Source organism: Rhinolophus ferrumequinum (assembly GCF_004115265.2).
Source record: "Rhinolophus ferrumequinum isolate MPI-CBG mRhiFer1 chromosome 15 unlocalized genomic scaffold, mRhiFer1_v1.p scaffold_54_arrow_ctg1_1, whole genome shotgun sequence".
Classification (NCBI taxonomy): Eukaryota; Metazoa; Chordata; class Mammalia; order Chiroptera; family Rhinolophidae; genus Rhinolophus; species Rhinolophus ferrumequinum.
In genome coordinates, this window is record NW_022680357.1 from 12,573,902 (window position 1) to 12,601,545 (window position 27,644).

The 27,644-nt window shown below is 39.7% G+C and overlaps 1 protein-coding gene across 2 annotated transcripts; it reads left to right on the forward strand.

The window, feature by feature from the left end:
- Nucleotides 1–378: 378 nt before the first annotated feature.
- Nucleotides 379–27,518, forward strand: ERCC4 (ERCC excision repair 4, endonuclease catalytic subunit). Of its 2 annotated transcripts, none has more exons than XM_033101859.1 (11): nucleotides 379–603; nucleotides 1,867–2,047; nucleotides 5,438–5,633; nucleotides 6,511–6,718; nucleotides 8,736–8,916; nucleotides 9,909–10,037; nucleotides 11,448–11,558; nucleotides 13,249–13,846; nucleotides 15,595–15,687; nucleotides 20,979–21,091; nucleotides 23,394–27,518. In XM_033101859.1, the coding sequence occupies exons 1-11, from the start codon at nucleotides 397–399 to the stop codon at nucleotides 24,125–24,127; spliced, it is 2,751 nt and encodes a 916-aa protein (XP_032957750.1). In that variant the 5' UTR covers nucleotides 379–396; the 3' UTR covers nucleotides 24,128–27,518. The 2 variants fall into 2 exon arrangements, with proteins under 2 accessions (XP_032957750.1, XP_032957751.1); XM_033101860.1 differs by having other exon boundaries at nucleotides 586–706.
- Nucleotides 27,519–27,644: the final 126 nt, after the last annotated feature.

The window sequence follows — 27,644 nt, forward strand, 5'->3', positions numbered from 1 at the left end:
TTGTGTTCTAGGTCCAGGCCGCCTGAGTCTCATATCGAAAAATCAGTGGTACCTCTGACCGAAGGTATCAGACAAGGTGGAATAACTGAAGGCTCCGTGTTGGAACCTGAGGCGTGGTGGGGATACCTGTCGGGACAGCTAGCACCTTTCCGGGGACTCTACGAATCTTCGGCTCCACTCGGCTCCTTTCGGCGAAGTTCGGCCAACGATGACCTCGGGTGCGGCTCTCTTCGGCTTCCTTCGGGCGACGCTCGTCTCGGCTTCGGCTCCACTTCGGCTGAGCTCGGCGTACTCTCGTTTTCTCGGGCTCGGCTCTCTTCAGCTACGTTCGGCCTACGCTCGTCTCGGCCTCGGCTCTCTTCGGCTGTGTTCGGCTCCGGCCCCGGAAGGGCGCCCATGGAGCTGGGACTGTCGGCTCGACTGACGGCTATGGCGCCACTGCTGGAGTATGAGCGGCAGCTGGTGTTGGAGCTACTCGACACGGACGGGCTGGTAGTGTGCGCCCGCGGGCTCGGCGCGGACAGGCTCCTGTACCACTTCCTCCGGCTGCATTGCCACCCGGCATGCCTGGTGCTGGTGCTCAACACGCAGCCGGCCGAGGAGGTGCGGCCGCCCGCGCGGGGCTGAGGGGACCCCGAGAGCGCTGGGGGCATCCTGAGCGGATGCAGGCCCCGGCGCGGATGCGAGGCCTCTGAGGCCAATGCAGGTCCCTGACGCGGGTGGGAGGCCGTTGAATGGGGGTTCCTGGGCAGTTGCAGGTCCCTGACAGGGATGCCAGAGGTCCCGAGGAAGATGCGGGTCCCTGATACGAGTGCAAGGACAGTGAGAGGGGTGGAGGGGCCCTGAGAGGCGTAGCGGAGTCATTTGAGGAGAACGGGGTTGGAGTGAACGATTGGAAGTCCCTAAAGGAGATGGGTGTCTGGAGGAGGAGAGGAATAAGGAGGGAGTCCCAGTGTTGGCTATCGACAGGGTTTGCTGGGGTCAAAGGAGTGATTCCCTAAAAGGGGTGGGGATGGAGGAATCCGAGAGTAATGGGGAGCCTCGAAAGGAGATGCTGAGGCTGGGGAGAACAGGGTAGGGAAGAGGAGAGACGGGTTCACCAAGGCTGTGGAAGGAGGGGCATAGGATCAGAAGGGAAGGGAGCTGGAAGCTGAGGATACTGGGGAGGTTACCTGGGGTGACGGAGGAAGGAGGACACTGAGGACAAGGGGGATTGCACCTGTGCGGGGGTGTTGACAGGTGACAGCTTGCTCTGCCATGTTGGATGAGCCCCTAGATAGAGCAAGCTGAGAACAGTCACCACAAGCTCCTTGAGGGTGGGGACCCTGTCCACTTCATTAGGTATCTTCAGTGCTTGAGGTGGGGCTTCGCACAACCAGGGCCCCCGGTGAGGGTAGCATGGAACGGGGGGGGGGGGGTGTAAAGGGCCAAGGCCCCACTGACGTGATGAAATCCCCTCTAAGGTGGATGCAGACGACGGAACTAATAGTCTAAACACTGCCTGGGGAAAGGATGCCGTAGTTATCTTGTTATACAGTATAAACCTGGCTTTGGTGGGAAGTGTGTTTCTAGGTCGCAGAAGTCTTCACCCAGGGTTTCAAAAGCCTTTTTCTGTTGTCATTCAAATGCTATGACAACTCAAGTGCAGTGATTCCTTCGTGTAAACTCCAAAACAAAACAAAAAGAAGAAAACCTTAGTTAAATGGAGACTGGTTGATCAACATAAAGTAGTAAACTTGCTTTGTATATTCATTATTAAGTTCATTATCTCAGAGAATGGCAGCCCATTATTGCAAATACAAATACCTGCAACCTATTAATCGCCTTGTACCCAACAGCTTGCTAATCAAGTTTGGTTTGATTTAGGAGTATTTTATCAATCAGCTGAAGCTGGAAGGCGTCGAACACCTCCCTCGCCGAGTAACAAATGAAATCGCAAGCAACAGTCGCTATGAGGTTTACACCCAAGGAGGTGTGATATTTGCAACAAGCCGAATACTTGTGGTTGATTTCTTGACTGACAGAATACCTTCAGATTTAATTACTGGTAAGAATTTGAAACCTTATCAATATAATTTTGTCCCTTTTTTTGGTCCCTTCTGCTAAACTCGAAACTCAAACCTTCTTGTGGGTGGCACCGGATGTTTTTGCTCAACACTGTGCTTCCAGCCATTAGCACAGCATGTGACACGTTTTAGATCCTCAATAAATATTTGTGTCCTGAATAAGTAAATAACTAAGATTGACTGTTCCTCATTTTCTAAGCTCATATTCAGTAAATACGTGGTAATTGGGTGGTGTTTGCTTTTAGAACCTAATCAGACTTGAAATGTATATGAATACTCTGTATATTTCCTAAATGATTTGGTTTTCCTCTTTAGAGAGTATTTTTCCCCATGATGTGAAAATAAACCAGGTAGTTGCTTAATTGTTTTGAAAAGAATGGTTTAATATTAGCTAGAATTAATAGACAAAAGGAATTATTTATTATTATTATTTGTCCGTTTGGAAACCTTTTCTGATTTCCCCAAAGCTAATTTAGGGGCTCCACCTCAGGTTACCCTGTGCTTCTCGTAGTGCTCAGGACACCGTGTTACATTTACCTATTTATTTGTGTGTCTCGCTCATAAATAACAAGCTTCATAAGCACAAGGAGCAACTTGTTCGTTCCAGGTAGCTGGGATGCATGAGTATACTGTGATCTGTGGCAAACTTCTAGAAGGCAGAGAGACTGAGGAAATGTGTTATTGTACTTCCCACTGTGCCTATCATTTTGCCCTGAGCCTGAGAGACCCTCAAGAAATGTTTAATGAATGAACATGTGAATGAATGAGTGCCTTATATGGTGCATGGTGAGCTGGTTGAGGAAATGTTTTGTTATTCTTTTGTAACATTTACAGCTCTTATAAGCAGAAGCCCAGACCATGCAGTCACAATCACTGGACTTTGAATGGTAATGCCACTGCTTACAAGCAAGTTGCTTAATTTTTCATGAATTGTTTTCATGAGCCCCAGTTCTTTCATTTCTTAAATTGAGAGAATAATGCTTCCTAGAGTTATTGTGAGGATTAAGTAATTTAAGATAAAATAATTTGCTTTGCATAGTGCTTGGTACATAATAAACACTTAATGATTAAGTGCTCATTAAAAAAGGAATGGCTTTTTATAAACAAAAATCTTGATACATCATAAAGTCTTTTACTGTTTGCTGCTTTCTTGTATGTTTTATTTTTCTTTTTTATTAGGGTGGTGCAAAAGTAATTGCAGTTTTTGCAATTTTAACCTTTTAAACCGCAATTACTTTTGCACCAATCTAATAAAAGAAAAGTATTGAAATGACCACTAGAGGTCAGTATTGCTCTTTCTGTAACAGCTCAACCTAATTAGGCAGAGAGCAATCTGAATTAATGTCCAAACCAGAGCTTATAGGTAGTTCCTAATTAAAAGTCAGTTTCTGAATGACTCAGTTTACTCATCTGTAAATTGAAGACAGTAATAGTACCTTCCTCCTAGGATTATCGTGAGAGTGAAATGAGATAAGGTATGAAAAATTCTTAGCATCGTGCATGGCACATAGCACGCCTTCCGTGATTACTATTTGTTATGATCCTGTCTTCAGGCAGTTCTTTAGTGAAGGAGACAGATGTATAGAAGTAATCACAGTACGAAATCACAGTATGAGATACGAAATGTTATCTCATCAAAATTGAAATAGGCTTTTGTAGGACTAGATTTGCCCCCAGAAATATGGCCTGCTTCTGTTGTTTTTATTTTTTAAAAAAAGGGGGCTCAGGGGTGGGGCTCACCTGATGTCACTTAGTAGGAAAAACCGGGATTTGTTCTCAGACACACATGATTTGGAACCTTTGGTCTCCTGTTACTTGTTGGATGACCTTGACCAAGCTATTCCCTTTCCTGGTATAATAAACCCTACCCCACAGAATTCTTGTGAGGATTAAATGAAATAAAAAATCTCTAAAAGTACCTGTCCCCAAGGCCTGGGATATAATATTAGTTCTCTCTTCTTCCTCCTTCTGGATTCCAGAAGAATGATAACCTTTGAAGGACAACATTTTCTTAAATTGAGGTTCTCCTTTTTTTTAGTTCATTTTTATTATTTTTAATTTTACATAATATTTCAATCCAGACCAGTAAGCGTGGCCCAGTAGAGTACTTGGAAAAACCTGCCTACAGTGGGTACAGAATCTTTTCTGAGTAGTAAATTACTTATACACGGGTATTGGGGTGATTAAAAATCCTTTGTCTACAAATTCCTAAATGACACTATTACTTTTTACCATGTTTGAAAAACAATTTGCTTAACTAGGGTAAATGTTAGCTCCATCTACCTTAATCCACAACGTAAACGCCAAAATAGTGGAATCTGAATTGAGTTTATTGAACTACTAGAAGGGGTCATAAATTACTATTAGTGTTATTTTCTGGACCCTAGGAGTGATGAGAACTGGAGCAAAAATATGCAAGTTCATTTATAACAAATATAGATATGGTAACTAGCTTGATTTAGGTCTAAAAGGCTAAGAATCATCTAGAATAATTCAGGTTTTAATCCAGAAATGACATCTATGCACTTCTATGTCATCTCATGTCTCTCCCTAATTTATCACTAATCACACTGCATCAAAACGGCATATATACAAAAGGTCTTTTGGTCCCGTACTCATTTTATAAATAAGGAAACATGTATAATTGTGCTTGTTTTTGTGATTCAGAGGAGTTCTTATCATACCCACACCAAAAAACATATGTATTAAACGTATTCATTAAAGGTTTTTATTTTAAATAGATTAATTTACCTGTCAATCGAATATATTCTGATTCAATTGCGTATATTGAATAAGTGGTTCAAAAATTGAATAAATGATGCAGATGTTGCCCGGACTTCTAAAACGCAGCAATTTTGTGTAGTCCACTTCTGATTCACACATAACAGAAGAATTAGTGACCCACCTAGCTTTCAGAAATTCTTCCCCTACTCTGCCAGACATGTCCCACCCCAGGGCCTTTGCTTGTATCGTTCGTTCCCTCTGCCTTGAGCTCTCTTAGCTCACTTGGTTACAAGGCTCACCTACTCATCTCCATCCAGCCTGACTCATGTGACCTCTGTGAGGCCACCCTATCTAAAATTGCAAACCACCACCCCTCACACATACTCCCCCTCTGTCTCTGATTCATTTTTTCTCCTTAGCACTTACCACCATATAATCTATTAAATATTTTCCTTATTTATATTGTTTATTGGAAGTGCTCTGAGGATGGGGACATGGGTGTTTTCTTTGAGACTGTAACCCCAGTCCAGAGCAGTGCTTGCCGGTGCTCAGAAGGCACTCAGGAAACTATGATGAGGAAGTGAATGAAAGTAAGCCTGGAAACTACCTGTCGGTTCTGCAATTGAAATTCTAACTTCCCCCCTTAGGCATCTTGGTGTACAGAGCTCACAGAATAATCGAGTCTTGTCAAGAAGCATTCATCTTGCGCCTCTTTCGCCAGAAAAACAAACATGGTTTTATTAAAGCCTTCACAGACAATGCTGTTGCCTTTGATACCGGTTTTTGTCATGTGGAAAGAGTGATGAGAAATCTTTTCGTCAGGAAGCTCTATCTGTGGCCAAGGTAAATCGCCTTATGTGATGAATTTTTGAAAGAGGACCTGCTGGAATATAATCTTGCACTTTAACGTAATATAAAAATTTACTGTAATTGGACTTGATACATGCTAGTCAGCTTCATTACAAGTGCATCCGAATGTACATACTGTATGGTCACCACATGTGTGATTCATTTAAAAGGAGAGATTTGATAGTACTTTTTCTAGTAGCCTGTTGAATCCATCCAAATGCTGCCACTTTATCCTTTCCTGTTCACTTAGTGAAACCTCCAGGGAACTATCTAGAGACTTATATGCACAACAACTGTAGGTGAGCTACAGATTTATTGGCTAAGACACCCACTTCCACTTTGAAAATTACCCGTCAGGGAAATAAAGCCTGAAGATTTTGAAGAATGTCTAGGAAAAACAATTTTCAATTTACAAACATTTTGCAACCTATGCTAACAGGTATTGTGGTTATACTGTATGGTAATTAAGAGTAGTTGTGGTCTTTTTTGTTTCTTGATGATACCTTATTTCAGGGATCAACATACTTTTCTGGGAAAGGGCCAGATTGTAAAGATTTAGGCTTTGCAGGCCATGTGGTCTGTCAGTTACTCAACTCTGCTGTCAGCATGAAAGCAGCCATAGGACGTGAACAATGGGTACACCTGTGTTCCAATGAGACTCCAAAAACAGGGACTAGGTTTGGCCCAGACCATCGGTTGTTGACTCCTGCCTTATTTGAATAATTTCCATTCATTGAGGTTAAAAGTATTCCTGAAAACATTGTCGTTTTGCTTTCCATTTTGTTTGTTTCTTAATTGCATTTACACGAAGACCAGAAATACATAGCTGTTGAAACGCTAGAAAACGTTTGAAAAATATTTGTCTCTTTAGGTTCCATGTAGCAGTAAACTCGTTTTTAGAACAGCACAAACCTGAAGTCGTAGAAATTCATGTTTCCATGACACCTGCCATGCTTGCCATACAGACCGCTATACTGGACATTTTAAATGCATGTCTAAAGGAATTGAAATGCCATAACCCATCGCTTGAAGTTGAAGATTTATCTTTAGAAAATGCAATTGGAAAACCCTTTGACAAGGTACTCTATTTCTTTTCCTTTTTAAGCGTAGTCTCTTATGTTGTTATTTTAAAGAATGCAGGCTATTTTAATATGTACAGTGTTCTTAAGAATTTGCTATTATTTATGATAAAATTGGAGGTGATTTAAAGTATAACTCCTTTGGTTTACTAGAAAGTAATAATTCATAGTAAAATACATGGGTTGTCATGTAAGCACAACTCTGATTTTTGCAGTAATTATCTCTTATTTTAAGTATAATTAAGAGGAGAATAAATAACCTTTTTGCTCTGAAACAACAACATTTGGATATCTACAGGTAGAAGACTTACATAACAATGCTTCAGAATTTATGATTTCTTGTTTGGAATAAAAATAATATGGATGAGTTTTCATTACTGAGGATTGTGAAACTTGTTCTGTTTTAAAATTACATTCTGAATTGAGAAAATGGTAAGACTAATTCAAGGAACTTTCATTCTAATTTTTTTCATTATAGATTAATATTAATACAGATACATAGATATCTGAGATTGAATCCAGAAAACGCTGACTTTTTAAGAATTCCAGGCAGCTTTTAAAAAATATATTTTGGTAGAATAAGTTCTTATCTTGTCTTCAAAACTCGGAATCAACCTCTTTGTCACTGGAAATAATGCATAGTGATTATAAAAATGGACAAATTTAGCTCTTCATTTTTCTGATTCTTCCAAAAAGTCATTTCACTATGAAATAATAACACATAAAACTAATTTCATGTGTTGCGTTCCTCATTCTTAAAATAAAGTTTATTGTAATTTAGTGCATGGTGAAGGAAAAAAGAAAAAAAAAAAAACTTCACATTCTCTTAACATAATATGTATGTCCCAAAAAAAACAAACCATAGTATGTTTTCCACTAAATCTCTGTTTGTCATCCCCTGGCTAGTAAAAGTCAAAGTTTTAAATATTCTCTTAGTAACTAAACCTAAGCATAGATATAATTTGCATCTTGTTTGAAAATTTAACTTTTGTAGATGATTTTACAAAAGAGGCATGTAGTTAAATGTCCCCATTTGTCTAGGACAGTCTCAGTACCTGCCTGTTGTCCTGGAGTAATTATTAATAGTATTATTTCATTTTCCCAAGAGTCCCAGGGTAGACGCTACATGAGGTGCTCATCCAAATGTTACTCCTGCTCAGCATCAAATTTGTTAGATAGGATGCCACATAGCTTCCATATCATGCTTTAAGTATTATCCTTTGTAGTTGCAGAATCAGTATGTGAAGTAAATGTGAATATACATAGCTGTGGATATGTAGCTACCCACATGATATGTACATAAAGTGGTTCTTCGTCTTAGGCAACTTTCTAGGATCTTAAAAAATATTCAAATTTAGTCAATTTGTTAATTTACCAATTTAGTCGATTTAACTATTTAACAATTTAGTCAATTGTTAATGTAACAAATATTTTTCTGCCCCTGAATCACACTTTAAAAAAATAAATAAACATATTTTACACCGACAAATTAAGTACGTTGTTATTTAATTTAATGCCATTTAGTTTCCCTGGTTTATACCCCTGCTCCATTGTCCAACTGGATCCCACAATTTTATCCATCCAGGGTAGGGTCATGGCCAAACTTGGCAGAAATTGAACGTGTCTTAGCTACATGCTTTGACTCTTCCTAAAAACAAATATTTGATTATCTGATGTTTAGCAGGCCTTTCTCTTTTGACTAGTAATGTAAGTATGGATAATTATGAATTTACTCTATCTGATCATAAATAATCTAATGATAAGACACTCTTCTTTATGTTTGAAAAATTAAACATTATTAGAACCTTAGAAACTGAAATTTTCTATCCACTTCCTTGGAAGATAATGTTTTGTTTTGTTTTTGTTTTTTATTGTGGTAAAATATACATAACATAAAATTTTCCATTTTAACAGTTTCTAGGTATAAAGGGGACAATGTTTGTTGAAAATATAATCTCTATTAGTAATAGCCATATTGAACATATTTTAGCAGTACTAAATTTTATTCTTGTTTTAGACAATCCGCCATTATCTGGATCCTTTGTGGCACCAGCTTGGAGCCAAGACTAAATCTTTGGTTCAGGATTTGAAGATATTACGAACTTTGTTGCAGTATCTCTCTCAGTATGATTGTATCACATTTCTTAATCTTCTGGAATCTCTGAGAGCAACAGAGAAGGCTTTTGGTCAAAATTCAGGTGTGAGATAAAAATACTAATATTATTCTAGGAGCTGATTTGAATAAAGTTCTAGATTTTGTAGGGGAATCAGGTGTGGGGAGTTCTAGATTCACCTACATGGTGTACTCAGGTTTCAAACTGCATTTTATGTTCACCACACAAGGATGTAGATTTTATTGATAGCTAATGTTTCCACCTACTCAACTTCTGTATAATAATAAATATTTATATCCATTCTGGGCAATCTTATTTCAAGAAAAGACTGAACGTCTTACAGGCAGTCCCCAACCTAGAAATAGGTTATGATCTAGAAGTTTAGTTGTTGAAAACTTAAAATTCATTTTCCGTAAAGAAACAGCAAGGTAGCATGGGATTTCATCGGGTCGGGTGCTAAAAACGAAAGAGAAGAAAGGTGTAGGGAAACATACACTTATAACTGGCACCATCTTGCTTTCCTACCAGTCACCTCCTCCCCACACTGTTGTGGCCTGTTTTATTATGTGGTGAAACCAGTCACTTTTCAAAGCGTGGTCCATGGGCTCCTGAGGCCAAGATTTAACATGACTAATAATTCTCACTGCTTCAGCAGAGACATTCTTGGGTAATAAACTACAAATGTGTAGAAATGAAGGCTACATTGACCTCTCGTACGCTTTGGTTCTGCTGCGTTGGTCATGCTCGGCACCAGCAGTGTTACCCACCAGTGCTTTGGCACCAGCATTGACATGTCAGCACAGTGGACAAACGTCAATGAGTTAGTGTTATTATGAGAATAGTTTCGAGGCTACAGACCCCCTGAAAATACCTTGGGACCTCCAGGGGTCTGTAGCCCGTACTTTGAAAACCACTGGTCTAGCCCAACAGTGACAGAGGCCACACTAAGGGAGAAGGTGTGGTTCGGAGGAGAACAAGATGGCAGCCAGACATGTATATAGGTCATGTGAGCATCAGAGATTCTGTAAAATTAACTGTAAATTGAAGGCTTTTTTTTTTTTCACTTTTCATATTAGGTTGGCTGTTTCTTGACTCCAGCACCTCGATGTTTGTACATGCTCGAGCAAGGGTTTATCATGTTCCAGATGCCAAAATGAGTAAAAAAGGCAAAATGTCTGAAAAAGTGGAGATTAAGGAAGAGCAAGGTATCTTGTAGGCCTGTCTTTAAACGTGTCTTTTATTTAAGTATTTGGTGTGGAATTGCTTATCAAGTTACACTATAACTTTAAATCTTTTTTGGCCATGTGAAAAATGGGTGCCTGTATGTTAAGTTAAATGTAGGTCATATGTAGCATATGTAATGTACGTTAAAAATATTCACCATGTGAAGTGTTAGACTTTCTTACCAAAGGAGTCCAAATAATGAGTGCCAAGTGTCAATCAAGAGATTTCTGCTGCTGCATAAAAACTATAGATTTTTTTAACTTCAGAGTCATTACTATATTGGGCACTTAAAGTCTTAGTGGACCATTTTAACATCCTTTTAGCTTTTAGAGGACGTAGATATACTAGAATGAGACAAATGTAGATTTTATTCCAACACTCATCTACTAGGTATAATATCTTGCTTTTTAATTAAATTTATTGGAGTAAGTTTGGTTAATGATATTATATACGTTTCAAGTGTATAATTCTATAGTACATCATCTTTATATTGCATTGTGTACTCACCACCCAAAGTCTAGTTTCCCTCTGTCACCATATATTTGACCCCATTTACCCTCTTTCTCCCCTCTGGTAACCACAATACTGTTGTCTGTGTCTCTGAGTTTGTTTGTTTTGTTTGTTCGTTTGTTGCTGTCTTTATATCCCACATATGAGTGAAATCGTATGGTTCTTGTCCTTTCTCCATCTGACTTACTTCACTTAGCATGGTACTCAAGCTACATCAAACTAAAAAGCTTCCACACAGCAAAAGAAACCATCAACAAAACAAAAAGGCAACCAACTGAATGGGAGAAGATGTTTGCAAACGATACCTCCAATAAGGGGCTAATATCCAAAACGTATACAGAACTCATACAACTCAACAACAAAAATATCATTGGTTTTTTAAGGCATGGGATAGGTTTAATGCTTTCTTTCTTTCTAGTTCAAAGGTCTATTTCAAAACTTAATTAGATGTATTAGTGATATGGAATAAAAGTTTGATTGTTGTCTGCTTCTATTCCATGTTCAGGATTGTGAAAATCATGGGAATTTTAGAAATAATAAATACTGTTGTTTTCTACTGATTCCTTTATTTTGTATAGCAGGTCGTATATAGCATCACAGTTGACAACTAACACAAAATCATCTCTTATTAGTGACTGTTAACTATCACTTTCTATCAAGGCATTATGAAATCTGTATTAATGTTGGTTTGAAGTGTCTTTCACTTAGAGCAAAAGGAGACATTTTCCAAGGAAGCAAATTCTATCCATCATTCTGAAGAAAGCACAAAGGAATGGGCTTATGGAATGATGTTTGTGTTAGGTGTTGTTTTAAAAGCCTTTGCAGTACTTTATGGATAAAAATTATCACATACAATGAGATTATCTTTTATTTCTATACAGAAACAAAAAAGGAACTGGTCCTGGAAAGCAATCCAAAGTGGGAAGCGCTGACTGAAGTACTGAAAGAAATTGAGGCAGAAAATACAGAGAGTGAGGCCCTTGGCGGTCCAGGTAGGAAAAAAGGAGATGATGACATCTGCTCGTAAAATCAAGCAAATGAGTCTTTTTGATTAGCTCTTTAAAAATCACTTGCTGTTTTGTTTATAAAATGTAGAAGAATAAATGCCAAATGAACACCAAAATCCTAGCGGGCACCCACTTTCTATTCATTTGGTGTGATTCTCTCCAGGTTGAATCATTGTATATTCACAAAAGCAGGGTTTTTTACTGGTTGAGTTCTTAGGACTTCTATTTAAAGACTAATCTAATTTCCACATATATATTCACCAGGCTTGAAATCTGGAACCCCCAGGAGAAAGCTAAAGGGTCTTATGTTTTACATTCTCAGCAAGAATCTTTCCAAAGAATCCTGAACTATATTCTATGGAGTGACATTGACCTATCCCTAAAACAATTCCAAATTTTAGGACTGCTCTATTTAAATATGAGGATACTAATAAATGAGCACAGTAGACTAAACCTGAGCTACATTTGAAAAATAAAACCAGTAAAAAAAAAAATAAAAGAAATAGATTTTTAAAATATCTAGAGTCTTTGAACTACTGCAAAGCAATAGAGGCAAGCACATAATCTTTATATTAGTAAATATGCTGGTGATACTATCCCAGAACTTACGGTGCTATGATTTAAGATCCAACATCATACATGCTCATCTTGAAAAAGTAAAAAATATGAAGAGAAAAAGAGAAGGGAAAAAATGATGTCTGGTAGCCACTGTTAACATTGGCCTATTTCCTTCCTGTTTTTCTTTCATGTATTTTCTATTTCACATTGTTAAAAGTCATAGGTAGATATCATTTCTGGATATAGAATTAATGAGTCAAATTGATACTAACATTTTTAAAGTTTTCAAGACATTTTACCACATTGATTTACGGAAAGTTTTTATCAACTTTCATTTCTTCTAGCAGTGTAAGAGCTTGTCTCTTTTTCACTTGGCTAACAATGACTACAGCCTATTTGTGTGTGTGTACAAATGAATATAACAATTGTGTTCATTTGATTGGAGAAAAATGTTAACTTGTTTTAAATGTTGGTGAGTTCAACATTTTCTCAAATGCATTTCCTCTCTTGCGAACTTAGTTTCCTTTGTCCATTTAGGCTATGTCCTTAGTTTGTATTGGCTTTTTATATATTAAATATATTAACATTTATCAGAACTGTTACATAAAGCTTTTTTCTCTTTAGTTGTTTATGCATAGTTTTTAGTCTTATAGACTCAATCTGAGCTTATAGATACTAGTCTCCTCAGAGATTTCTTCCATTACTTTTAAGCCTAGAAAATCATCTCTAGCCAAGAGATGAAGAATAGTCACCTTTTTTTAATAATTTAATATTTAACATTTGACTTTGTAATCCATGTGGAATTTATTTTGGTGTATAAGATCTTCTGGAAAGTTGTTCATTAAAAAAAGTTTCTTTAAAGCCTCCATGGTTCTACTTTCATAAGGCTCTGTGTAATTTCTGGTTTCATCTTTACTCAAAAGATTCAAGTAATCCTGCCAGAGAGGTGAAAGCATTTGGTAAGCCTTTGAGACCCTTTCTAAACAAATTGTAAATGTTGTATCTTTAGCGCCAAGGGGTAGATGCATCTTCCTTGTGGGGGAAGGGGTGAGGGGGTCTGTGGGTAATGGGAGGAGATGTGAGGTAATAGTAACGTAATATCGTTTTCTAATTTTAGGTCAAGTACTTATTTGTGCAAGTGACGACCGAACATGTTCCCAGCTGAGAGAGTATATCACTATGGGAGCAGAGGCCTTCTTGCTGAGACTCTACAGGAAAACCTTTGAGAAGGATAGCAAAGCTGAAGAAATGTGGATGAAACTCAGAACGGAGGACAGCTCAAAGAGAATTATGAAATCTAGCAAAAGAACCAAAGACCCCAAAAATAAAGGAAGGACTTCTATCAAAGAAAGGACTGTCAAAAAGAGAAAACGAAGGTTAACTTTAAATCAGATGATTGGGCACCCTGAAGAACTGGAAGAAGAAGGGGACGGCAAGGAAAGATGTTCTAGAGACGTAAGCAGTAGCCCAGAAAGCTGCTTAGAGGAAATTAAGCACGAGGACTTTGATTTAAACTTGTCCTCCGATGCCGCTTATGGAATCCTGAAAGAGCCCCTCACTATCATCCACCCACTTCTGGGCTGTAGTGACCCCTACGCTCTGACAAGGGTACTCCATGAGCTGGAGCCGCGATACGTGGTTCTGTATGACGCAGAGCTGACATTCGTTCGACAGCTTGAAATCTACAGAGCAAGTCGGACCGGGAAACCTCTGAGGCAAGTTCTAAAGAATATGAGCTTCATCTTAAAGGTTTCAGTTTCAGTTCGTTAGGATTTAACACAGAAACTATACCCATTGCATGTGGGTTTTCTTATCCTCAACATTCCATTATTATGATGTTGGTTAAGTTTATGAAGCCTCATTTTGCTTTCTGATGGATCTGGGAAGTTTGCATAGGAAGGGTGTCCAGTGTAGCATCACGACGAATCTAGGGGCCCACTTGTGCTCTCCTTCCTTGCTGCTCTGCTTCTGTGTACCATATTCTTGATGTATTGGTTTGTAGCTTATGGGGTGCTATATATGAAGATGTCTAGGAAATACAATATCCTAACTTCTCCCCAAAATTAATATAATTATGACTCCGCTAAGTAATTTCAGTCTTCTAAAATGTCTTTCTCATAAATTTTAAGAATTGACCCAGAGTTACAGTCACATAAAACTAAAGTATTAGGGGAATTATTGTACTAAATTTTCTCCAGTTTCAAGAAATATCAGATGAAAAATCTACAGAAATATCAGATGAGAAAATGATGCCTCCCAGAGAATATAGTGTTCTGGCTCTCCAGTTATCTGAGTGGAATAAACGGCAAAATTAACATCCTGAACTCAGTCTGAACCAAAAACAGAGCCAAAAGAAATTTTTTTAGCACTTTAACTAATGCAGCCTTTCCTCATAGAGGTGAATGGAGGAAGTGGGTCAGGAATAATGCAGGATGAGGAGATTAGTTGAAGCTGGTGAAATAATTACAGGCTGGTAAATTCTTCATACTTTGCTATTGATTACCTTTATAGATAGCTTGTGTGTTGTTTTTGCCTGTGATATTTGCAAATCAAATGTCAGAATCCGAAGGGACCTGGGAGTTCAACCACTCGCTCTGTCAGTGGGAAACTGAGGCCCAGAAATGGTGAATGACTTGCCCTCAGCCACATGGCACGTTTGTGTCCTCTGGATTCATGTCCAATGGTCTCTCTTCCCTGTTCACACTTGAAAGAAATATAATCTAGGAAGATAAAATCTAAAAAAAAAATTGAGGGCTAAGAGGAAAATATCTCTGATACAAGGTGAAGAAAAGGGACAGAAGAGGTAATTAATTCATCTTCTTAGCAATAAACAAGACAGAAAAGCAGCCCTTTTCTAAGAGAAAAGCGTACATCAAATTATTTTGGGGGGAGACTGATATAATCCATATGTCTTCAGTATCTGTGTGTTTATATAAAATGTGTGATGATTTGGTTCTGTTAAGATGAATAAAAAATAACTGAGAAAGTATTTGTGAAGATAAAGGTCATATAGATTTCATTTGTTTATTTTTCACAAATATGAACTTTCATAAGCTGGTTTTTATGACTACTATCCAACTTTTTAAATGCTTGTTTGGCAGAGATGCAAAGAAAACTTAAAAAAAAAAAGAAGCCACTAAGATTTTGTGTTTTCTAATTTGTTTATAGTTATGAGGAAAGAATTATTCTCTGCCTCTAGTTATATTTCATTGTTTACCTAAACTCTGTTCCTCCTTTTGGCGGAAGAAAAAACACAAAAAACCCACGTGGTAATAAGACCTTTAACAGGTAGGGTTTGGGCAGCTTAATTTCAGTAAGTATGTGATTAATAGAATCTTTTATTCGTAATCAAATATTTATTATGTGAGCACTCCAGGTTGCTGACTTCAAATGCTGTGCTCTTCCTTTCAGGGATTAAAAGTTATGTGTTTGCAGCCTAAAAGAACTCTGTCTTAACTTGCAGGGTTTACTTTCTTATATATGGAGGTTCAACTGAAGAACAACGCTATCTCACTGCTTTGCGGAAAGAAAAGGAAGCTTTTGAAAAACTCATCAGGTAACACCTAGATCAGTATGAAAGCACAAACTGCATTGAAGGCCTTTCAAGGTCCAGGGCCTTTTCTGAGGGGGAGTTGGGCGGGTATCGAAGCGCTCGGGAAAGATGGAGAGGGAAGAATTTGGGGAGCATCATGTCAAGATAAATCAGGATATGTATCAGCACCTACTTCCTTTTTCTCGTCCCCGCTCTTCTCCACTTGCTTTCCAGTGGTTTAGTAGAATATTAGAAATGTGAGGAGAACTGCTTTTCTGTTTGTAAAGAAGTATAACGTAAAACACCAGAAATGAAACTAAAACACTACTTTTCTAAGAAACATGTTCTTAAATATCTCTCTCCCCCTGCCCCATGCACAAGATTTCTCCCATCCCTTTGAATTATGATTTTTTTCTTCCTCTTGTACAATTTCCATTGTCTATCGGTATGTGACTGCTTAATCTTTTACTGGGACATACTTTTATGACCTGATCTGTTCAGATCAATAGACTCACTCTGGGAAAATGTTTTTGAACAGGTGTGACATTTATCTGAACAGACGTGTACGTTTTTGAGAATGAGTGTCATTTAATGTTCCAAATCCAAATAGAAAAGGCTTTTCAGCTTAACTAAGGAAAATGTTTCTGAGTGAGATGTTCACAAGCTGGATGGCTACCTCTCATCTCTGCAAGTGTTTGAGACATCGCGTAACCTCCCACCAGGCGTGTTGCCAAGGAGATTGTAGCTTGGGGAGGGAGGATGGATCAGATGGCTCTCTAAGGGGCCCCCGAAGCCAGGGCAGGGTGGACGGGGCATCCTGGAGCTGAGCCAGAGATAAGGCAAGACCACAGGAGACCATGGTGAGGGCTGAGTGTGACTGGGCCATCCCCATCTTCCAGACCTCTGACACTGGCCATGTGTCAATGGCAACAAGAAGGCAGAAATCACTTTTAGTGGCAGTTTACCTGCCAGGGCCTAGACAAAATTTCAAAATGGAGAACCATCCTTCAACACTGGCTGTAGGCTCTCAGCATATGCATAAAATGCACACGTACCCTACTTTGTCCAGGGCATGCATTCCTGAAAATGGGTGTTTCCTGAATCAGTGTCATTGAATCCCTGTGGAGGAGCTCAGCACAGTACCTGGCTAGTACCTTTGCCTTCCCTTCAAATCCTCTGTGATGGTGACAAGCTTTGGCCATGGATTCTTCCAGCTCCTAGTCATACAATGATTATTAATCTGTCCTTTCAGCCTATGAAAATATGTTTTCTATTAACATGCTTTAATAGACCATTTAATAACCATTATGCTCTGTGTAATGGTTTATGTGGTACATGTGTGTATATATGTTTTTTGAAAAAAATACTTCAGAAAGCATGATAGCAAACCAGGTATTATACAGACTACCTGTTCTTGTCCAAAGCTTTTAGTGGCTGGTGTATCTTCTAGACCTTCATGCTCCCAAGGCTCAGTCAACAGGTATTTATTGAGCATCTGTTATGTGCCAAGCCCGGTGCTAATATCAAAGTGCTGCAGTTACAGAGGTGCAGAAAATGTCTTTGCTCTCCTAGAGCTCATCCTCGAGTGGAAAAGACAAACCTTAAGTGACTAGGAACATTATAATGAATAGACTTTTGCAGAGTGCTGCTGGCTGCAAAGGTAAAAATGGCTGTAATAAGAAAGCATATCAAAGAGACCTAACCCAGTGTGGAGCTCAGGAACAGCTGCCCTGAAGAAGTGTTACTTAAGCTGATCCATGAAGAATGTGTGCTAGTTGCTATGTACCGTGTTTCCCCGAAAATAAGACCTAATCGGAAAATAAGCCCTAGCATGATTTTTCAGGATGACACCTCCTGAACATAAGCTCAAATGCGTCTTTTGGAGCAAAAATTAATATGAGACCCAGTCTTATTTTCGGGGAAATATGGTAGGGCTTATTTTATATTACGAGCATCCTGAAAAATCATGCTAGGGCTTATTTTCCAGTTAGGTCTTATTTTGGAGGAAACACGGTAGATGAGCTAGGCAGGAGGGGGTTGTGTTGAACAAGGGTGTGTGTGAAGGGTCAGGTGCAAGCGGCCTGGTAAGGATTTAGGACTTCAAACAAACAAAACAAGCAAACTCATAAATACCGAGAACAAACTGATGGAGGCTAGGTTGTGGGGGGAGGGAGGGGACAGCAGGCAGAGCTGGGTGAAAAAGGTGAAGCGATTGAGAAGCACAAACTGGTAGTTACAAAATAGTACAGCACAGGGAATCTAGTCGATAATATTGCAATAACTATGGGTGGTGTCGGGATACTAGGCTAATCAGGGGATCACTTTGTAAGTTATATAAATGTCTAATCACTATACTGTACACCTGAAACTAATGATATTAAATGTCAACTATAATTGAAAAATTTAAAAAAAATTTTTTTAAACTATTTAGGACTTGTCTCTAAAGGCAATATGACAGCATTGAAGAGTTCTAAGCAGGAAAGTGACATAAGTCTATTTCCAAAAGCTCTTTTCTGGCATCAAACGAGGAATGGATGGCGCAGGAAAACCAATGAGGAGGCTATTGCAATTGTCTGATAAGAAAAGGAGGGAGGTAGCCAAGATCCTGTTGATGGAGAGAAGGGAACAGATTTAAGAAATGTTTAGGAAATGGAATCAAAGAATCAATGATAACTGAAGGTGGACCAGGACCTCCTAAGCATTCCTTCCCTTTTGTAAACAATCTTAGCTAAGGATGATTAAAATCATTGTCACCAAGTTACAAAAGAGCACACGGAGCTAAAATATTCACATTAGGTTATTGGTGTCCTGTTGAGGGTCGCCAAGACCACCCTGAGGCTCAATGACTCACTAGAAGGACCCATGGGAATCAGAACAACAGGTATGCTCACAGTTCTGCCTGATTATAGCAACAGAATACAGATTGGAATCAGCCAAGGGAAAGAACACGTGGGGCGGAGTCCGGGAAGAGCCAGGCATAAGGGGAGTCACACAGATGTGCTAATCCTCCCACAGCAGTGTGTGACAGGGAAGCTCCCCCGAGCCTAGGGGTGCAGTGTTTTTATTGGGGGTCTGTCCCGTGTAACAGACTCCACTTCACTCCCCCACCCCCAGAGCAAAAATATTCACCATAAATCACACTGTTGTCATAAAGCATCTGATCCAACTGCTGCAGCGTGGCCCCAGGCCTCAGGTTCAAAACCCTCTTATTAGGCAGCATATCCCAGGGGCTCAGAACTCATCTCCTGGAAACCGGCCAAGGGGCAGTCCTGAGGAACAGCCTTTCCTGGGAATGAGCCGGCTCTGAGCAGCCCAGGCCTGCTGAATTAACCCTTTTCCTCACAGCGTTGTGGCCTGAGGCTCTGGGTCAAATGTAGGGAGGAAGGCACCTGAAAAGGTAAGTCTGTGCTCCAGGCTTCCTTCACGAGGGAGCCCAACCTCCAAAAGAGTACTTTCAGTAGGTTATAGCAAGATGTTGGGGGCCCCCATGTCATCCCTGTTTTATACAAGTGGTTCTACGCATCAGAGCGCTCAGTGATAAGGTCTGGATACGCCTAGTGTGTATCAGAAAGCTCACATGACAGAACCTGGAATATGGACAGTCTCCTACATTTCAATCTATACAATAATTTCCGTACCAGGTTTTAATGTAGTTTTTTCCATGGTCTGGCATACTTTTCTAAACTCTCAATGGTGATTGCCTACTTATTGTAAGTGAGATCTTCCCGTGTTACACAGCAGTCGTCAGATGGTTACACTATTTTGAATCTTGAGATATTTACTTTCCCAGAAAACCTGGGGAATTTGAGAAGTGTTTGTTTTGAAAAGCAAGATATATGTGAGGTGCGTTGCTGAAAGAGAATTTGAACTGTGCCTGTACTTGGAGAAAAACTTAATGTGAGAGTAAGATAAAATGCTTTTGCCAGGATGCCCGTGGGTGACGTGGTAAGAACAAAAGCAGTGTGACTATTTAAAATCACCAGAGAATGAATCAAGTGGGCCGGCAGTGGAGGGACTGTTTGAATTAAACATCAGTAGATTACAGATGACAAGTAAAGAGAACAAAAGATTACACTTCTGAGTATTGGTAACAAAATGCTCCCTAGATAGAAAAATTAGTAACAACAGACTGAATATACATAGTTTTGGAGAGGTCACTGCTTTTCAAAGGAAGGGGTAAGATCATTTAAAATGTTAGTTAGAAAATATCACAGAGTGGGTTAGCATAAGGGCTTGAATAAATGCCCATTTGAAGACTTGATCTTCATCACCTCCCTATATCGTCATGTTGTACAAGCCATTCACATAGCGTTGAAAATGTTAAAGCAAAAGTAAGAAACCTCAGTACTTGAAGTGGACTAGGAATCTGAATCTTTAAATTATTAATGTCCATCACATAGAGTAACTTGAATAATTATGCTAAATGTTGAAAACAAGAGACTGAATATTTATAATTATTGCAAATTTCTGTTAAAATCGTTTGTGTTACTGGCTAGGAAGACTTAATATTTTCTTCACAACCGTGGTTTCATTTCAAGAGTCTATTTTTTTCTCAGATTCAATTTGCAATTATAACATTTTATAGTAAACTAACTTTTATATAACAATATTAATTGAAACAGTTTGGAATCATTTGAAAGTAAATCTTCATTTTGTTTTTTTCAGCATACTCGGATAATTAGGAGATGAGGTTATCACATTACAGGAAAAGTACACTTATAATAATAACTAACATTTATTCCGTGCCAGGCACTGTTCTGAGGGCCTTATGTAGATTGTGTTATTTATTCATTAGTTTCAGGTGTACAAAGCAACATACTAGTTAGACATTTACACTCCTCGTTAACCCCCTCCCCCAAGCTATCTCTGATGTCTTATATAACTGTTATACTACCCTTGATTTTTTAACCATCCCTATTTATGATTACTCTGGCAATACTGGAATATAAATCATTTAAATTATTTTTAATGCTCAATAACACATTGGTATGTTTTTATAAAAAGTTCTCAATAATCTCTTCTGGCATTTTTGTACATGCTTATTTCATGTCTGAAAGTGTTTGAAGGACACACAGAATAGAAAATAAACAACAGCTTATTTGACTCTGGAAGATCGGAAGTAGTACCCAACCAAGAAATTCTTTCTTCTTCCTTTACCGATCACTTGTGCATATTTAGTTCTAATGTATTTCTTGTATTCTCTTTTCAGCACTACAGTCATGTAGATCATTTTCTGTATGATAATTTACAAAAGATTAAAATCTGGAATTTTGAAATTAGTTCAAAAAAATCTTTGAAATGCTTTTCTCCCCCAGGGAAAAGGCTAGCATGGTTGTCCCTGAAGAAAGAGAAGGCAGAAGTGAAACAAACCTAGACCTGGTAAGAGGCTCCATGTCTACAGGTGTTCCTGCCGACACTCGTAAAGCAGGTGAGTCCGTCCTGCCCTTCACCTGTAAAGGAGGCTGTGAGGTCCCAGAGTTTCTTCAGAGCCTTGGTTTTTGTTGCCAAACTTCAGAATGGATGTCTTCTCCCATCCCCTATTAACCATGTGTGCTTCCTGAATCAGAGGTGCCTCATCTGTAATGTAAGTGAGGCTGTGTTCTGTGACCCCAGCTTGGAAATCAGTTACGTTCCAGAGTTGCTTTTAAATGTGCTTAGTTAAGACTGAGAATGTACTTTCTGCAAAGAAATTTTTTAAGTGCTGGTCAGGTTCTTAACCAGAAGAAAACCATTTAACTCGTGGATAAATAGATGGGAGTTGTTTGGAGCATATTCCCACTTCTCTTTCTGGATTTGTTTCTTGCTTCTTGGAACTTCTCTAGGTCACAGGTATGCAGTTCTCTCGTTGTTCTGCAGTGTCCACAGTATGTCATGCCACCTTGACCTGCTGATTTCCAAGTGCACCGTGAACCAGGAATAACCATTTCCCACTCTCCACGTCCCTTTTTCCCCACAGCAGCAGCTGACATCAGCCAAGGGGCATGGGGACAGCAATGTGATTGAGTTGATTGAACTTTTGGTGGGGTTAAGCACAGTTAGAGCAGTGGGTCTGAGAACTTAAGAATACTTACAAATAACCTCAGATACCCTAGATTGACGGGCCTCCATCCGTAGACATTCTGATTCAGTGGATCTGAAATGGGATTAGCAGTTGAGGGGCTTCTGATGCAGATGGTTCTTGGATCGTCCTTTGGGAAACACTGCCTCAGAGCATCTAGGTCATTTTGAAGAAGATTCTTATTAACTCAAATAGTTTGGTGACATTTCATGCAGAACTTCAGAATATAAAGCAGTATGAAGGAAGATAGACTTGAGTGTGTAGGTGCCGCACAGAAAGCTATTCACAGAAGTCCATCCTTTTGAGTTTAGTTCTGTAAGTCCTGTTAGTTTCCTACTGCTACTGTAACAAATCACCGCAAACGTAGTAGCTGGAAACAACACACATTCATTGTCTTACAATTCCAAAGTCCAGATGGGTTTCACCCGGCTAAAATGAAAGAGTCAGCAGGGCTGCATCCTTTCTGGAGGCTCTAGAGGAGACCCCGTCCTTTCCAGGTTCTAGAGGCTGCCTGCATTCCTTGGCTCATGGCCCCGTCCTCCACCGTCAAAGCCAGCAGCTCCAACTCTGGCCTTCCTGCTCCCCTCTTTCACATATGAGGACCCGTGGGCCTGCCTGGATAATCCAGAATAAGCTCCCAGTGTTGAGATCTATAATTTAATCACATTTGGAAAGTCCCTTTTGCCATGTAAAGTCACATATTTACAGGTTCCAGAGATTAAGACATGGACGTGTTCGGGGGCCGTTATTCTGCCTACAACAACCACAGGCCTTGTGTGGTCTTCAGGGCGGCTCCTCAGCATCACCTGGGCACTTGTTAGAAACGCTGCGCCTTAGACCCTATCCCAGGCCCAATACAGAATTTGTTCTTTACTGTGTGATCTCACTTATATGTGGGATGTAAAACAGAAAGCAACAAACTCATAGACAGTAGAATGGTGGTCGTCAGAGGGGAAAGAGGGTGGGGAAAGGAGGAAGGCTCAAATACATGGTGACGGGAGGAGACTAGACTCTGGGTGGTGAGCACCCAGTGCAGTGCACAATGATGTGTTGTAGCGTTGTACACCTGAAACTTAGGTAACCTATGACCAGTGTCACCCCAGTTAATTTGATTTTTTTAAAAAAAAGAGTACATCTGGGTGGTAGGAATGATAAAGAAAGAAGGAAAGAATTTGCCCTGTAACATGAGCACAGCCTGGCACAGCAGAATGTGAGGAGCTCTGTTCTTGTTTTCCCAGCTTCTTCCATTTTCCCATCTCCGACGTCATTGATACAAGCACTCAAAACTCCAAAATCGTTCACAACAGCTCCTAAGGCAGTTTATTCGGCGAGCATGGTTAGGCACCTACTGTGTGCCGGGCTGTGTCCTAGGGATTGGGAATACGGTGATCAGTAAAATGTGGTCAGTGCCGTGATAGGGGCCTCAAGGGGAACCGCAGAGGGAAGACCATAGCAGACGCTGGTATTTACGAATCAGCGTAAATTGTCTTTATTTAACTCTGTGTAAACCTTTTTGAAACTATAGAAAAAGGTGGAATAACAACAACACATTAGGTATTATGTAACCGTGCATCTGAGGTTAACAGAAACACAGATTTAAACTTTGTTCCATTGCATCTTGGGGAGTTCTTCCCCAATGACACTGCTTAAAATGCTCCTTTTTCTTCCTTAGGTGGACAGGAACAGAAAAGTACGCAGCAGACTATAGTTGTGGATATGCGCGAGTTCCGAAGTGAGCTCCCATCTCTGATCCACCGTCGGGGTATTGACATCGAACCAGTGACCTTAGAGGTCGGGGATTATATTCTGACTCCAGAAATGTGCGTGGAGCGCAAGAGTATCAGCGACCTGATCGGCTCGTTGAACAACGGCCGCCTCTACAGCCAGTGTATCTCTATGTCTCGCTACTACAAGCGCCCGGTGCTCCTGATCGAGTTTGACCCCAGCAAGCCTTTCTCCCTCACTGCGCGAGGTGCCTTCCATCAGGAGATCTCCAGCAATGACATTAGCTCCAAACTCACGCTCCTCACCCTCCACTTCCCCCGGCTTCGGGTGCTCTGGTGCCCCTCCCCTCACGCCACCGCCGAGTTGTTCGAGGAGCTGAAACAAAATAAGCCGCAGCCGGATGCAGCGACAGCCATGGCTGTCACGGCGGATTCTGAGACCCTCCCCGAGTCAGAGAAGTACAATCCTGGTCCCCAAGACTTCTTGTTAAAAATGCCAGGGGTCAATGCCAAAAACTGTCGCTCCTTGATGAGCCACGTTAAGAACATTGCAGAATTAGCAAGCCTGTCGCGAGACAAGCTCACAAGCATTCTGGGGAACGCTGCAAACGCGAAGGAGCTCTACGACTTCCTTCACACCTCGTATACCGAGATTCTCTCCAAAGGAAAAGGGAAGACATGACCAGTGGTGGCTGTTCTCTTATCCCAGGACTGTGCTTTCCGGCTGCACTAGGTCATTATTAATTATCAGCCCCTTAGTTCATGCTCTTCCAATGTTTTTAAGGATTGTGCCGTCTGTTTCCTAGGTCGGTGGACCAGAAGCCAAGATTCCTCCCTGAACTTTGCACTTAGGCCTCCTCTTAATTTTCCCATGCCAGCTCTCCTTCCTTCCCGCTGTCCACGCCAGGGGTCACGTGTTCAGTTTTTAAATGAGGTGTGTCAGGATCAGGTAAGGTTTCTACAAGTGTTTCTAGAAGGCCACTTTGGAGACAAGCTGACATTTACGTTTCCTACACAAACCGATGCAGCACACAATCGTATTCTTCCCCTCTGGCTGGAGAGGGGCCCCTGGAACACTGACAAGGAGATGTCCCTGCCCTTCCTGACCAGTTTGTCTCCACCACATGGTCCACAACTGCGTTCTTCTCCCACCTATCTGCCTTGAAGGAAAACTTGTGGGGACTTTCCCCTATGAATTTAAGACAGCCACCTCTAAAATGGCTGATTAATTTTCTAGTCACATGAATAGATGTAGATGTACCCCTCAGTTGTTGAAAAACCAGTATTTTTAAAACATGAAATGAGTTACCTGTTTGCAGAATTGGATAGTGTAGGTGAGGAACCCTTAAAATTCTCCGTTTTTACAGATATTTAACCTCCTAATCCCAGAGATCTCGATAAGCCCAAATGGCTAGGAGTAGTCCCTTAAAACTTCCTCTTTCCCCAGCCTCTCTTCACATAGCCTCAGACCACCAGCAGTGTATCCTCTAGAAATGCGAGGTAAGCTCATCTTCTGTGATGCTCCACTTCTCACGCTCCTGTGCCCGAGCACCTCCCTGCACCTCTGTGTGAGGACAAACAAATGAGTGACCCACAATACAGTATTTGGTCGGCCTGCCTTGAGTTGAGATACAAGGACTGTAAGTATATGAAAAGTCAGAGCATGGATTATAGAAACAGTCGAAAGAAATCTAGGTAGTTAAAAAGTCATGAAGAAAACAATCTCATTCTAAACCTCTTTCTGATTTAGTTTAGCTTTTTACTGAGATGTACATACAGGGCATTCACAGCATCTTTGTGCAGTTTTTAAACTTTTATATTTAAACATTCTTAACTTAGGTATTATTCCCATAGTTAGTAACGAGGAGTAAATATTCTACCTCAAGAGCTGATACAGGCATCAGTTCTGCTAGCCTTACCACGCAGTCAGACGTCTCGACAGTGTCAGCCATGTTTTTGTTTTTCACCCTGTTTGATCTCAGAGGACACAGTGGACCATGTAACACAAAATGGACTTCACCTTGAACAAAAGGACGTTTAACTGTCCTCCCCAAACTGAACGTCTCTCGATTTCTCGGTATGTTAACACTGTCAAAGTCTGTGTGGCTTTTAAACTATACAAGGGTACTACAAGAATGAATTGAGGGGGATCAAGGAACCCTGTTGGTTATCGTAGAACTCTACAGAGATTTGGAGGGTAGAGAACAGGACGAGAAACAAAAATTAATTCCTGGAAAAATAAAGATTTGAGCTACTGATTTTGTCCCAGGGTTAAGAATATACCCTTGAGAATAAAAAACAAAAATGTCAGGTATACCTATGTTAACTTTCACTTTTGTTACTGTGTCTTTAAGGGTTCAGTCGTAGTTAAAAGTACATTAAAATAGACACACGATCTCAAATAGTCATGTTTGTTATAATTTTTCTTCAAACCTTTTCTAGCACTTCTGCTTGAGGTGTGTAATTTCCTGTTTTTTTCTTCCTGTATAATTCCACCTGCCTTTTATTGTTCTTTCATTGCATAAAAGGAGAATCCTAACACAGTACATTCTTTGATAAGGGTTTCACTCCAAGTTAAGTTTTCAAAAATAAGCTCTTCTTAAAGCTACCGTTTAAACAGTCCTTGTTGTCTAGTACAACAGAGGTAACAGTGCCAAGTGTATTTAGAAAGCCAGTGTACCTGGCTCCCAAATTCTTGATATTTGCCATTGTATCTACTGGACTTTTAAAGCCAGATGCACCATCATGTATATTTGAATTATGAACTCTGCCACGGGCATTATAGATGAAAGGCTCTCACTGCCACTTCCTCTGTCAACTAAATACATATATTTTAATGGGTCTCCAGTTGTGAAAACCTTCGATACAACCATCATGTACTTACTTGTATCAGATGTTTTTTACAAATTTTTACAATCTAAGAATCTTTGGCAAAGGAACTAGAAATGCACACAGTTGCAAAATGACTATTCATTTTTGTAGCATCATTTTGTTAGCTTTGCCTTTTTCTTTCAGAATCGTAAGTATCCAGTTTACTTATGAACTCATTGCTTAGCTTTTGAAAAGCGTTTTTTAAAAACTTAATACAGAATTCTATTTTACAAGTTTTTTGCATAAAAATTTGAGCATATGAAATATTGTGAGAACCATTTCAATTTTGCTTGTTTAAATCATAGTGCCTGTCTTTGTATTTCCTTAAAATTATACAAGAAGAAATAATTTTTAATAGTGGCCATAATAATGTCCTTTTTGGTAGTAAGGTGCTTTTTCTTCAAGCTGAGGCTTAGTAGACTGTATGTCTACATATGTTTGCGTATAGCCAGAGAGCATTTCCCAGCTCATGAGGGTCTGAAAATAATTGTCCCATTCATCAACCCATTGGAACCCAGAGGGTTAAGTCTAGATTTGGTTGTGTTGAGATAGCAGTATAAATTAATAAGTGGCCTTGAGCAGGAAAATCTACACTGAAAGGAAATCTGAAGAAGTAGGTGGGGGGAGAGAGACAGTATTAGTCTTTGCTTTTGTTTTTTCAAGCATAATTTGATTTTCCTTTGCTTAGAACACTCTTTAGGGAAATTCCCTTCTCTTTGGTGTTCAGTTTAACCTAGAAATGTCCTCTTAAAAACCACATTGTAGGAAAATTCTTTTTTCGGGCTTGAGTATGTGAAAATTTATCCAGATGTCGACATGAGTTGTCATTTTTCTTGATTTTTTCACTTTCTATTTTAATTTTATAGCTCTTCCTATTCAATGCTCAACTTCAGTATTTATCCACAGGTTATTGGTGGCCTACACCACTGTTGCTTTTTGATTTAAGGGTGTGTAAGCCAAAATCTGGATGGGAGGGAGACATTTATGGTTTGTAGCAATTTGTAATGGAGTTCGTGTGTTTGTTTTAATAAAATGTGTATTTATTCAGTATTTTCCTCAGCATTCTGTGGACAAAGTAAAAATTGTATAGTAAATGGGCATATATTCCCAATGCATTATTATTTACCAATTTGTTGGTAAATATAATTTAAAATTCAGAGGATATTTAATTTGTTCTTTTTTGTTGTCAGAATAAATGATTAAAGCTGAACTGCTCTTTGAAACACTGCTGTTGCTTTTGACGTGCTTGGTAACCCCCTTTCTAAAGCTTCAGTGTATTTTTCTTTGGTTGTTTTTCATTTTGTAGCATTTCTCCTTAAAAATGGGGC